The sequence below is a fragment of the Pagrus major genome, chromosome 3 (genome assembly GCF_040436345.1).
Source record: "Pagrus major chromosome 3, Pma_NU_1.0".
NCBI lineage: Eukaryota > Metazoa > Chordata > Actinopteri > Spariformes > Sparidae > Pagrus > Pagrus major.
The window spans coordinates 5,491,436-5,505,629 of NC_133217.1; the positions used below are offsets into that span (position 1 = coordinate 5,491,436).

Here is a 14,194-nt window from a genome sequence, read left to right on the forward strand (position 1 = left end):
AGCAAGTCAAAGACAGAGAGATAATCACAAACACTGTGATATTAATCTTTAATTAGGATGTTTGATGAAAAATGGGCTTGAAGTGAAGTTGTAATAAACGGGTGGACAGGTTAATAGTTGGTAAAAGGGTGTCAAAAGAGATCAAACTAATAATCAGAAAACAAATTACTTTTGAACAAGAAAGGCACAACATTATGGTGATGTGTCTGATAGTTTATAAAAAAAGTCATGTCATATTTAAAATTACAAAAACCAAACATCAGTGATGACTGTTGAAAATCATTTTGTCCTATAAATTACAAAATGCACATGTCAGTATTTTGCAATCTGCATTGTACCTTTCATGAGATACCATGTCATTGCAATGGCAGCCAGCAGATGGCAACCAGAGTTACTGCATGACAATGGACCGCAGTGGTCTGCAGAAGTCTGATGCAGCAGAGGCATTAACTGTGGCATTGTTTAAAAAAGTTCATCACACCTTTAAAAAAAACAACAAGGTAACCTTCTGCATCTCAGACCAGATCAGTTTATTTGGAGTGAAGATGTAGCGATTAAGTTCCTTCAGTATAAAATATGCATTTAGAAACACAATTGTTTTTTGCACATAAACATTTGAATTTCATTTATTTATTTTACTTGAATATTATTATCTTTTTCAGACTTTGTAAGCTTTAATCAGTCTACACTTGAATCTCAAAATTGCCAGCTCAGCATCTGTCACACATAAGTGCTAAAACTATTTGAACAACAAGGATCTAAAGCATGTGCACATCCTCCGCTGATATTAACTCAATAATTTATATGTAGGTTGAATAGGATTGAAAATTAGTCTTTAATGCCCTGCTAGCAATGACTGATTGTGTAACATCTAGAGGTTTGGGTCAAATCTGCTGATCAATGGTGCAGACTCCAGCCAAAACAGACTAGATGTGGGGTCAGTGATCTATTAGCTGTTTGAGCATCTTGAGTAAACACAACAGACAAACATTCATTAGCAAAGAGGTGAAAGCTGCTGCTAAAGGGCCTCCTGACCCAGAACACAGCTGCATTCCTGCCACAAGTCTGTGTTGAATCTATCAGCTGTGGCGCACAGCCAGAGGATGATAAAGACTGGTTATATCTGGAAAAAGGAATTCAACCTTCAGTTAGTCCATCTTCCCTCCGTGATGTCTGCAGCAAATTATTTTGTGATGCGTCCTACCCACTTCCCTTCAGCCTGACAGCTGCCTCCAACAGGCATGGACTTGTTGCGTTGAGCTGCAGATTTACACGCCTGGAGTGAGGTGAAAGTGACAATCAAAAATGCTCTTAATTGTTCATCATCTTTGAAAAGTCATATTATCAGTAAACAGTGTGGTTTCTCCCAGTTTGCTGTAGGTGCTGAGGTTGTCAACATCATCACGGTTTTACTGTTGCTGCAGAACTGTAATAACACTACCAGTAATCTCACGCCCCTTATGAAGTGCTTTGTGGATATGCATTCCTCGTCTACAGATGCGGCTGTTGGGGAAGAAAGTAGGATGTCAGCCTCTGCTGTGATTACTTGCTTTGTTGACGGAGTCATTGAAGAGCTTCTGACTTTTGGCTCCGATATGCTGAAACCATAGCTGGATGTTTTGTGTTGCTTGTTCCTCCCAAAACCCACATTCAAGCTGATCTGGAAATATCTCTGGATGATACGCCGTCTTCGTTTGGACACTCTTTTTCTACTAAAGCTGCATCTACTGTGTGTTTAGGAGACAAAGCCTTTCTCTGGTGAAATAAATGATATAATAGTTGATTTCAGCCCACACAATTAAGCGACTAAGTGATGAAATTGAGGATTTAAAATGAGATTAAATAAAGACAAATTGAATCACACAGATGTTCGTCTGTCAGTAGAACAACTTAACTTTTAACCGTTTGACTCAATTAACAATTATTTTTTTTTACAGTCGATCAGTCTACTCTTTATTTTCTTAATTAATCAACAAGTAGAAAATGGTGAAAACTGTCGAGTAGCGTTTCCAAAAACTCCCCCCTTAAATATCTAAAATATTTTCAGTTTACTTTCATACTAGAAGAAAGAAACAAGAAAATATCCACATTTAGGGAGCTGGATTCAGAGAATTTTGACTTTTTTCAATAGAAAATGATTACGCAAACCATTTAATCAGTGATGAAAATAGCTGCCAATTTAAATATTAAACACTGCAACTTGTTGTATCTTCAAAATAGAAGTATTATCCACATCCTCACAGGTTCAATAATAGTGGCTATTCAAATGAGAGCAGCTTCAAAACAATGTCTACACTTGAGGAGTCATTGACTTCTAAATCACAATCATGAATGTAACTGCTGAACCAAACATCACCTTTCTCCTTCGCAAAATTGTGAGACTTAGAATAATTTATTGGAACAGATACAAGGATTTGATCACAATCATCAAGGCATAAAAGAACTATTAAAAAAAAAATCATACTCTACACAGCATTTTATCAGAATATAAGAAATATAGATTTACTCTTTAAAAACATCCAAAAGCAACCCCAAGTTGGTCCCAGTAATAAGAATGAAGAGGATCTTAATAAAAGTGGTCACTAACAAAAGATATTAGGCTGTAGGCACATTCAGAACTCTAGGTTACAGTGGACTCGCCAAAAACAGTTTGTTCTGATGCTTATTACATACATACGTACAAATCTTTTGATGTAAGACAAAGACGACTTAAAAAATACAGGAATATTTACAATACATTTTCCTTGTTTCCTGGCTTGTAACTTCCTGTTATCAATTATCTTGTAAAAACAAACAGAAGTTACAAAATTAGTATCCGACAAAACGCGCTCGTGCTCATATTTATCCGGCCTGGTGTTCCAGTTTTAGTCTCTGAGCAGTTGGGATGTTTGTCTGTGTGTGTGGGTGTGGGTGTGTTTATAAGTATTATAGGGTAATGACAGTGCCATCTTCCTCCACCCCTCCTCTGGGCAGTGCAAGACTGTGTCGTGGGTCCGTTTTCATGGAGCTAAGGATTTTGTGCAGGCTGCCGTTGCTGTGGCGGAGGGCTGGGTTGCTGCTGTGATGGGGAGGCTGTACGTGGTGATGGCGGTGCTGGGACTGTTGGTGCGGGTTGTGCTGGAGGTTCAGGTCTCTGTGGAGTTGGTAGCTGAGGCTGCTGTGTTGGTGGTGGTGATGGGACCCTCCGTTGAGGCTCACCTGGGAGTGGAAGGAGGCGGTGGAGACCACCGACAAAGGACGTGTGGGAGGACTTGGCGGTGCCGCTGGGCCTGAAGCCGTCGTTGGCGTCTGCTGGTGTGTGCGAGACACACTGGACGCTAGGGAAGCGTTGGACCTCTGAGACGGTCGTTTGAGGCTGCTCTCAATGACGATATCGGTCTCTTCATCGCTCTCCAGGTCGTCTTGGTACCCATGTGCTCCAGAGGACATCACCCCCACTGAGGCCACTGACAAACTTGGGTAACCAGTCGACCCGCTGCTGTCAGACGACTGGCCTGAGCTCCCAGAGATCCTGCTGCTGCGGACCACATTATTGCGCTGGTTCACTGGCTTAACCGTCACGATCAGGTTGTGGCTGTTGGCGATCATCATATCCGTTACCTGATCCAAGGACTTCCCAGTCACTTCTATGCCATTCACCTCCAGCACCTCATCATTAACCGCCAGCAGCCCGGTGCTCTCCGCCAACCCTCCGGGCACCAGCCGAGATATGAAGATGCCTGGGACCTTCTCGAGCCCATGTGGCGTTACCCGCACGCTGGTTCCATCTCTGATGTAAAAGCCCAGCGGTTTGTCCGAGCCGTGGCGATACAGTCGGACACGGCGGTGAGATTCGGGCAGGATGTCCACATCGATGATGGAGGAGACAGGCCGGAAGTCCTGGGGCATCCCAATGCGGATGTGTGGCCGCTTGCGGTTGACGTCATTATTGCGCAGCGCCACCACCGCCTTCTTCCTACGAGTTATTGTGTTGGTGCCGAAGTTAGCATAGTCGACCTCTTCTGCAAAGATAGAAAGAGACAGAAACAAAGTATTAGAAATTATATGTTCAGTGCTCCGGTTTCATCATTGTTAAAAGGTGCAGTGGGTAATTCTGTAGAAAGATAGTTTATAGGTCTTCAAATAATGAAGCTTTGTGTGAAAGCGTCAGTATTTGATGACCTGGGAATGACACTCAACAATCAACTATCTTTCTGCAGAATTGTCGTGCAGGCAACACAGGTTGAAAACATTCTCTCTTCCATGTGTACCCCATATGTAAAAAGGGAACAAGGAAAAAGGAAAACTAAACTACTTTAAAGCACAACAAGATTGAGAGGGAAGGATTTGGAAAGTTAAAACAAACAAGTTTTCCATCCTGGAACTACAAAACCTGTACATGAACACTGCATTCTTTGCCTTTAAATCAAACCACCTGCCTTACAAACCCAAAAACCTTTGTTCAAACTGTGCACAGATGTGCTTGAAAATACTTTTCCTGTGAACGACCCACTAATCATTTATACAGATTTTGTGACATAACACAGTTCTTATTACTGCAGCCATTAATGAGGCCTGAATGCTTGCTGGTTTGCTCTACGACGGAGTTAAGCATAAAGCCAGTGTGTATATATATTAATAACGACATGGGAGCATGTCAGCTGGATTCACATAGGTCTAATACTGAGACTCTTGCTGTGTGCATGTTCTTATAAAATGCTGAGTGTGCAGAGCATTCCTGCCTGTGCTGACAGAGGTGAACCACCCTTCTGCTACCAGGCTGCAGCTGTAGGGATCCAGTGTGCAGTTCTGCACCCAGATACACAGTCACATACATGTACTGTCCTTGGTAAATTCTTGCAAAAAAGTACTTGCTGTGCACTTACTACAATTAAACATCAACAGAGACCGCAAAGGGTGTAATGCAATGTGGAAAGAATAAGCTGTGAGGGAGGTCAGTTTGGGATCTCAGTTGAAACATGATGTTCCCAACTAGAGATTTAGAGCAATCAATAAAACAATGAAAACCTTCATAGAAGACTTAATCACCCACGCAAGAGAGTGGCTTCTTCAGAACATAGCTGCCGCCAAACATGCACTGGCTTACATAAAGTAAAACAAAAGTAAAAAAAATACACCCTGAATGTATTCATTAAGTTGTGGTTCTGACACCGTGGGAGATGGTAAGAAACGATGCAGGGTGTGCTCCATAATGAAAACAATAATAACTTGATAGCTCTCTAATCTTCCCTCCTCAGGAAGACAGGAAATCTGGACCCAGCAAAGCCTGACGCGACAGGAAGTGAGGGTCCCCAGGCGGGAGCATCAGCTCCATGCACTTCCATGGCGACGGCAATGAGTCATCTTTGCCCTACTGTTTGGGACACCTGCTTTATGAAATTATTTGTGGGTGAGCGCACTGTAATTTTTGGCCCCGTCTTCAAAGTACACTGTGGAAGGAGAGAGGAGCGTCCGAGCGGAGCCAGCTGGCCAGTCGTCCCTCCAGCCTCAGAGCAGCGTGGAGGTCTGCCATACGACTCAATATGCAATGCTGACTCATCATTGATATACGTTTTCTTCTTCGACCACCTCCTCCTGCTCCTCCTGAGCAGAATGTTGACTAAGCAGCATTTTTTTTTACTCCAGCTTCACAAATGAAATGTCTGGGGGAAAACTGAAATTCAGGAGAAATCAGGAGGAGACAAAAAAAAGCAGCTTTTGTGGGTGTCAGCAGCGACACCAACCACAGCACACATGGGGAATTGGTGGTGACTAAATTGGGGAAAAATAAAAATGATAAATGAGTGAGTGAAATAGTAGATTGACGTCTCCTGGCGCAGCATGAATCAATGATGTCAAGTGCTCACAGACTCAGCCAAACTGCTGTGCCAAAAGTGCATTACACAAGATAAAGAAATAGACTGGAAAATTCCTTCTATTAACTTTTGCTGCTTTTTAAAAGCTTCTGAATATCATCAAACTTAAAGTGAATTGTATCCTTGATTTTCTGAGCATGTCATGGCAGACGCTGATTTGATTGAATCCAGAAAAGGCATTTGCTACAGGGCTGGAATTTCTGCCACAAGTGCAAGTCTTCTTGATGGGAACCATGTTGGAGGGGAATCGCCGCAGAGTCTCATTACAGGTCTATGGTATAACACCCTCCCTCCTTCCACACCCTCACCTCAGTCTGAAACTAACGCCCCGCACCACATCACCAGCTTACTTTTATAGGACAGATGATCTTTCAGTCAGAAATCCTAAGTGTACAACTATAATTACGCTTTCTATTTGTAATGTCAAACATGTGTTCTACAAAATCCCATAAGAAGCCCATGTTGGTGTAATTTGTTTAAAGAAACCTACAAATACAAAGACAAGCGGTGAGTTTCATACGTCCTAGGGCAGCAGCTGAAGAGGGAAGATTGAAGTTAAGCTGAGCAGGGGTTAAATCTGGGGTTCAGATCACCTTGTGCTGATTATACTGATCACAAATCAGTGCGAGCGCTACATGTGAAAAGGGTCTGTGTCTAAATTATGTCTCGCCGATGTCCTTTATTGTTCAGATATGTCACTAACAACGATACATCAAAATACATACACATCTCTTAACTTCATCCAAAAGTAAGACCAGCTACTCGAGAGAATTGTAGTTGTTCTCACAGTAAATCAACTGAATGCAATCATCACATCTTGTAATGACGTCTGTTTAACTAACTAAAAAGTTCATTTAAGTCTCATATGTCACGTACGTGACCCATCTAGATAGTTACCAGACATCGAGTTATTCACAAAGTTTGTGGAAGAATGTGTGCCAAGTAAGTCAGACATTCAACAACCACCAAAACAGCCGCAGGTGAAGCAGATAAGGGTTGGGCGATTGGTATGATATCGGTGACTGGCTGAGTTGGTTCATTTGGGCATTTTTGTGGTCAGTAGCTTTCATTTTCGTATCCTCTGAGGAATGAGTGAGAGCCACTGCCCAGCGACAGACTCTCATTCAGTGAGCTAACCCATTAGCACAAAGAGGCTAGCAACCCAGAGAGATGCAGCTGGGAAAACTAGCATGTGGAGCAAACAATATTTTCACATCTAACTCGGTGAATTAAGGATTTATTACCGTTCTTAAATCATTATCCTGTTCAGATTGCTGAAACCTAAAGCAGAGACACTATACAGCAAACCCTGAAGTCATTTTCTGTTCAAGTAAAATGAGAGATTCTAAACTTTTAAGTGCACTAGAGCTGAAATACATATCCCAGTCAATTAATTAAATAGTTTACCGACAGAAAATTAGTCTCCAACTAATGTGGAGGGATTAATCATTTCTAAATTCTCTAATTTCTTTAATGGTAGTAAATTTAATCTCTTGGTTTAGACTGGTTGCTGAACAAATCTTGCAATCTGAAGACGTTGCCTTGTGATTAGCTCACCAGACCATCAATCAGTTAAATGAGAAAACAATCAGTAGATTTCATCTGATGATGAAAATAATTGGTAGTTGCAGTCATTACATTGCACTATGCCTTAAGTCAGAAGCATGACTGAAGCTACGGCAAATTCCCCTGGTAAGTAAAACCACTGGAGCATGATGGGATTACAATTTTTGAAGATGCCAAACAAATTAAGATGTCGAGTCGTAGAACCAGACAGTGGTAGCAGAACCCTGGATGTCTGCAGGCCTGGGGTATTATATTCAGGACCAGTGTATTCAAACTGAAAAGAGTTTTTCCACTGCAAACTTAAACATTATGTTCTCTGCTACTGTGGGAGAAAAAACCTCAGCTGAACACACCCCGTAGTAGAAAATGTGTTGTTTCATAGTAAACCTGCATTTGCTTCTCTTAAAGTTTTAACTAAATGCAGTCTAGGGTAATCCTAGAAAATTACACCGCTTTTTAAATTACAGATCAAAAACATACTTTTTAAACAAGTCCAATCTCATAAAAGGTCACTGATCACTTCAAAGAAACTTTGAACTATCAGGTGCCACAGCTTTCTAGTCTGAACTCAATCCTACCAAGCGTGGGAGACACACAGACACACACACACACTCTGGCACAGAGCTAAACTAAGTGAGCACGTTCCAGTCGATCACACAAAGGTTATCGTAACAACTCCTGACAAACCTAATCCCTGCTACACCGAAGCATGATGGGTAAGCCAATGTGAACCCGTTAATCAAAGACTGTCGGTTCACTGCCAGGCATTTGCAGGCTAAACAGCACCTCAGATCAAAGCCTATTAGAGAAGCTTTGTGTTCCAATTAGCTGTTACTCAATATTTCCACAATGGTGTTTAGTCTCAAATGTAATTTACTAATCAGAGTGTATAAGAGAGTATAAAATGACAATTTAGGGGATACACAGGGAGGATGCAGGCACACACCAGCTGTTTGCATTTACCCTGAACTTTTCTAAATTCAATCAGGGAATTATACTCAAATTATGGCAAATAATGAGGCAAAATGCTGACAGAGACGAACAAAACCTTAATTCACTTAAATAACATTAAACATCTGCGGTAAAGATTTGGTCAGTGTAATATGAGAGCTGCCACACAGCTTGGTGGATAAAGAAATATTCCATGTAGCTATGTTTTCCAGCATTGTAAACCTACATTCTGTCTTGCAATACTGGCATAGAGTAATCCTGAAAAGGCGTTATATTCAGGAAATACTGGAGCTAAAGCCCCATGATGCCAGACAACACCAACTAACACGGCTCCAACCCACACAAAGTCAGGGGAAAGAGGTCAGAGGTGGAAAGTTGGCTTCTGGGTGACTTCGACATTCTGCTCTCTGCTGGTGTGTGAATGCATGAGTCTGAATGTGTGTGTGTGTGTGTGTGGGCATGACACTCGAGGAATGTGGTGGTAAATGTAGTTGGAGATGTGTCCGAGCAGGTTGAAGACCTGCATAACTTCTCGAGACAGGCAGAGGCTGCTTTGAACCCAAAGCAACCGGCTATTTCAAGCTCGCCATGATACGGTTTAAGTAATGTGACCCATCACTGGCAGATTGCTAATCATTTTCACAGACACACTTGGTGCTAATTTAAATGAAAACTGAGAACTAGGTATTCACTGATATGTTTCTTTCCAGGACCAATACCAATTAACTAACTGTCAAAAGATACAGAGGTATCCGCTGCCGTACCACTAGACTACAGAGCAACTCGTCTTCCTCAGGCTGTGAGACTGATGCAGCACAGAAGGACTCAAACTCAATAAATTAACCGTGTACCTTATAAGTAATCAAAGACACCGATAACATATTTTTGGAACAGATACATTTGCAGTAAAAATGAAAATCTTAGTGTCCAAATTTAGGATAACCAGTGATGTAATGTAACTAAATACATTTACTCAAGCACAAATTTGAGGTACTTGAGTATTTTTATTTTCTGCTATGTTGTACTTCTACTCCACAGGTTTGTTTATTTGATACCTTTACTTGCTAATTACTTTGCAGATTCCAACTTTTCACTGTTGATGGGGTATTTATCACTCATAAGGTATAATCAATCAGATAGTGTTGTGTGCGGGACATTAAGTGAGACTATAGATAGTGGCGATAACAACAATCTGTTTATCTCAATTAGGGCTTGGTGATAGGGGTAAAATCAAATACCTCGATATCAACATTGCGACAATATAGTCTATATATACACTTGATAAATACAAGTATTAAAACAAGTAGAACAGCCTGGTAAATTCAGAAAATCACTTTAATGTAATGCTGCCTTTAAAACCAGGAAAAGACATCACTTGGGCCACGATATAATGATATCTGAAATCTACGACGATATATAGTTTATAATGATATAATATCGATATATTGTCCAGCCCTGATCCCAGTCTTAAAATGAATTCTGAAATGAATGTGTTATGTTACACTGGGGAGAGAAAAAAACAGACCAATTACAAGCCGGCTAGCTAGGTTGTGTCTGGTTCTCAGTTGCTATTGAACGCCTCATGCTGTTCTCATGCTTACAAAGCAAAGGAAAAAGAGGAAAAACAGTCTTTGTTCCACTGAAGCCCACCTCTAGTTAACCAGAGCTGTGAAGAGAAGGCCCTTTAAAGTCCTACTGCTTTTCCACCATCTCTCATAAAAGACAGGAATCTACAGTGTTTTATGATCGACCATTAGGGCCTCAGTGCACACTTGTTCCTGGCAGGTCTTCCAACATTCACTCCCGACTCGACACAACTGTAAGCAGAGACTGAAGAGTCGATGGAAATGAACCAAAACACAAACACACTTATATTTTCACGAAGAGTTTTAAATACCTCTCGTGCCTGGGTAATTGAACCTGTGATGCAGCTATTGACGTGAAAGGGTGGAGTATTACAAACATTAGCTCCTGGCTTTACACAAGTGAATATGCAACACCACAGCCAAAACATGCTTTTGGTTCACCTCAGCGTCACCACAATTGCTGCGCTGAAGTTCAGACTAATAGAGTTTTAAAAGGTGTTTGGGGCCGGCTTCATGTGTGATATTTCACACTGGGCTTTGTGAAAGCTGGCACGCTATGTTAACTACTTTTGGTATACCTGTGTTAGCAAAGAACATAACAAGGATAGGGAAAAACACAACCAGCTGCTAGAATGAGAGACTTTATGATAATTTTTCATCATTTGTCAGTGTTGCATGCCGTGCTAACATGTGTGAATGCACAGTGGCTGCGTGTCACCGCACATGAACATGTATGAAGGGAAATGAATAGAGATCTTTGTGCTTGGCGGGCAGTAAATGGAGGAACACACTGTATTCATCTTTATAAAAAGCTCCACTAATCATTTTTTAATTTTAAAACATAACTTTATCGGTGGAAAGCCTCATTAGTGTGTGCATGTGAGACTTGGGGTAAAGGCGACAACATCAACATCCTGCTAACAGCTTTAGTGGTGGCCCCTCAGGGGTGTGACCCCCTGGCTGGGAATGATATTTTTACCCAGTGATATGACCCAGACACTAGCAGCCCAGCTGAGCAACTTATGAACACACAATCCTTTCAGTCTGCTTCACACAAGAAATGCAGCCAACTACAGCAGTAAATACTAGACCTTCGAAGAACAGTGTATTACAGTTGGGTATTGAGATATATGAATTCTAATTAAATGCTACATACTAGGTTTGGAATAATGTGTACTTGCCATCATATTGTTGATGCTGACTGAAAATAACATATTTAACATTGGTAATGCTCACTAGATTTCTTGTTGAGAGAAGATTGATACCAACTCTTGATACACATGAAGCTGCAGCCAGCAGCAGTAATTAAAGGATCATATAGTAGAAAGTAGAAGAGTTTTTTTTTTAAATATAAGGCCGGTCTAGGTGCTAAGTATCCAAACACTCAATCCACAGAGAAATCCACACAGCCCGAATTCAGGCACTGTGCCTTAAATTGAGCTGTCAGGACTTTTGTAAGGCTGTGATGTCACAACTATACAGTCACTAGCCTCAGCCACGCCCCCAAGCACGGTTGTGTTGCACAAACAAGGTGGGCGGTGCCTACTCGGGCCTGTGAGAGTTGACAAATCAGACCAGACTGGGCTGGGCTTTACGGGAGTGGGGGTCTTAAAGAGACATGCACTGAAACTGAGCGCTAGGTCCGAGTGTGAATAGAGGTGCTGCAGCAATGAATATGAGAAGAATAGTGTTTTTTTGAACAATGTAGCATGTAAACACTTTCTAGTAGCCATGCAAAATGAAAGTATGGACCTGAAAATGAGCATAATATGGGACCTTTAACACATGATAATTAAAAAAAAAAAAAAGACAATGATGTTTTAATGTCTGTAACTTCCTGGTTGGCTGCCTGGTAACTACTCTGGGCCAGAAAACTGTCTGGTACAAAAGGGTGTTGTACGGATTAAACAAACTAGACATAGCGTGGTAATTCTTTTGCTTTAGAGGTTCTGGTAGGCAGCATTTGTTGCCTATGGACAGGGTCTAGCTAGCTGTTTTCCCAGTTTTCTGCCTTAGCGCTAAGCTAAGCAAACTGTAAAAACATGAGAGTGATGGCAATCTTCTCATCCAAGTCTCGACTAATAAGCAACATGGTCCCAATTCTCCTTTTTAGGCGAAATAAATGATCTAAAAACACACTGGATTATCTGAAAGACTGCATTGTCACAAAGCTAAAAACATGTTTTTCTTAGGTCATGAAAAGCTGACATTTTGGAGATCAAGTTTTCACAGGACAGCCACAGCACATATTCATCAGGTCAAAACTGTATGCCAAAGCTACAGCCCATGACCTTACGCCCTGTTGCTCTGCTCTACAGCAAATCCAGCCACAGTCCATCCATGCAAGTGACATTCCTGCACCCCAACAACCCCCCCAGCCCCCATCATGGTTTTCGGCCGTGCGTGACAAAGTGCTTAGTGACAGGAGAGACCATAATCACTGGAGAGAGAGAGGGAGAGACGAGGCACACAAGAGAGAATAGTGAATAGTGTTAGACCCTGCTGCCTTTTGCATTAGGTCACTGGATGCTGTGGCAGTGGGCTTCATTCCTGGGCCCCACAGACAGACACACACACACACACACAGACACACACACACACGTTCACACAGCTGGAAGCGCCTCACTTTCAAAACCAGCAGGGATATGGCATAAAGTAGAACGGGATGAAACAACACATGACAGAGCACAGCCATGCAGGAGAAAACGAGACAGCTCAGTACAATGCAGTACAGTAAGCGTGTGTGTCCACTCAAACATTCTTCCTTTAGCCACATTTGCATATTTTGGTCCTGTTTGCATTAGAAAGGAAGACAATTTAATGAAATGCAGAGCTCATTGTAATGCTTTCTCCTCAGAGCGTGGGGGTCAGAAATAGCTGGTTTTCAAGACTCTCCTGTGGTTTCACACAGCACATCCAAATACAGCAAAATGAGCTGAAAAGCACAATTCTACATTCCTCTCCCATGTCAATAAGCTGCAGCGAATACTAAAAAACAGAGCTGAAAGGTCAAGTTTTCACATTGGGTCAATGTAAAGTACACGTGAAGGCCCTTTCCAATGGGACTTGCACGAATGAATGTAAGGAATGAACCAAAACAATCAGTATTCTTGGATGTCTTTTCTCTTCCCCTGTTGGAGATGGTCGAGAAGTCTATCCTTGTGTTTAGGGGCTGACCGCTGCCAAGACGTTCGGCTAACACTAACATGGAAAAAGAATCCAGACAGAAAAAAAGAAGAACATATTTTTTTTTAAACATGCAAACATATTTCACATTCTTGCAGGGGTGGTTGAGGCAGGGCCTGGGTGGAAATTTGGAGAAGCTGGATAAACCTACGTGGTTATAAATCGACAGCTGCACAGAAGGCTTGAGTAGGAGCTCACTGCAAGTTTCTGTGATCTTTTGCATGCTTTGTTATACTAGGTGCATAGAAACGAATGTTATCAAGTGCATTTACTCAAGTACTATATTTGAATGTACAAGTCTAAGGTACAAGGGCTTTACTATTACTACAGTATTAGTGCGTTCCTAGGGGCAGAAATTGGAAAATACTCAAGTAAAGTACTTAAATTACCTTGAATAAACTTGAGTATTTATTTTTGAGTATATATTTGTACTTTTACTGTTACTGTGTTTTTAAACTACTACTTTTACTTAAAGGACATATTATGCTCATTTTCAGGTTCATGATTTCATTTTGTGTTACTACTTTACATGCGTTAATGCTCAAAAAACACATCAGTTTTCTCATACTGTCATGTTCTGCAGCTCTGTATTCCCCCTTCATCTGAAATGCTCTGTTTTAGCTCCTGTCTCTTTAAGGCCCCCCCCCCCCAAATACCCAGTCTCCTCTGATTGGTCAGCTCACACATGCCTGACCCAGCACCGCTAACAACGACAGAGTAGCTGTGCTAAATCAATTCTTACATGCCAAACTAGCCACTTGGCATAAATTATGCAAATGTGTGACTCTGTGACGTAGTGTGATGTCACAAAGTCACACAATTAAAAGCAGGACTACTGACGAGGTGTTTCAGGATGAGTGTTTTCTGTGGGAGAGAGGAGCTTCTGTTGTTGTGGACATGGACCTTTTTAACTTTCAAGATCTTTTAATCTGATTGTACCAAAAGGAGGTGGTAAAAAAGAGCCCTGAGATTGGACTGTCATATTAACTAACTAGCAGACTTCAAAGACCAACAATCATCCGTAAGTGTGCCTTCTTGTTGCTTCATGCT

At 41.5% G+C, this 14,194-nt stretch overlaps 1 protein-coding gene across 1 annotated transcript in view; it reads right to left on the reverse strand.

The window, feature by feature from the left end:
* Positions 1-2,373: 2,373 nt before the first annotated feature.
* Positions 2,374-14,194, reverse strand: part of pard6gb (par-6 family cell polarity regulator gamma b) — a 36,833-nt gene continuing 25,012 nt past the window's right edge. The window contains exon 3 of the mRNA XM_073463604.1: positions 2,374-4,001. Within this exon, the coding sequence (XP_073319705.1) occupies positions 2,926-4,001 (1,076 nt within the window). The 3' untranslated portion in view covers positions 2,374-2,925. The remainder of the gene's footprint in view (positions 4,002-14,194) is intronic.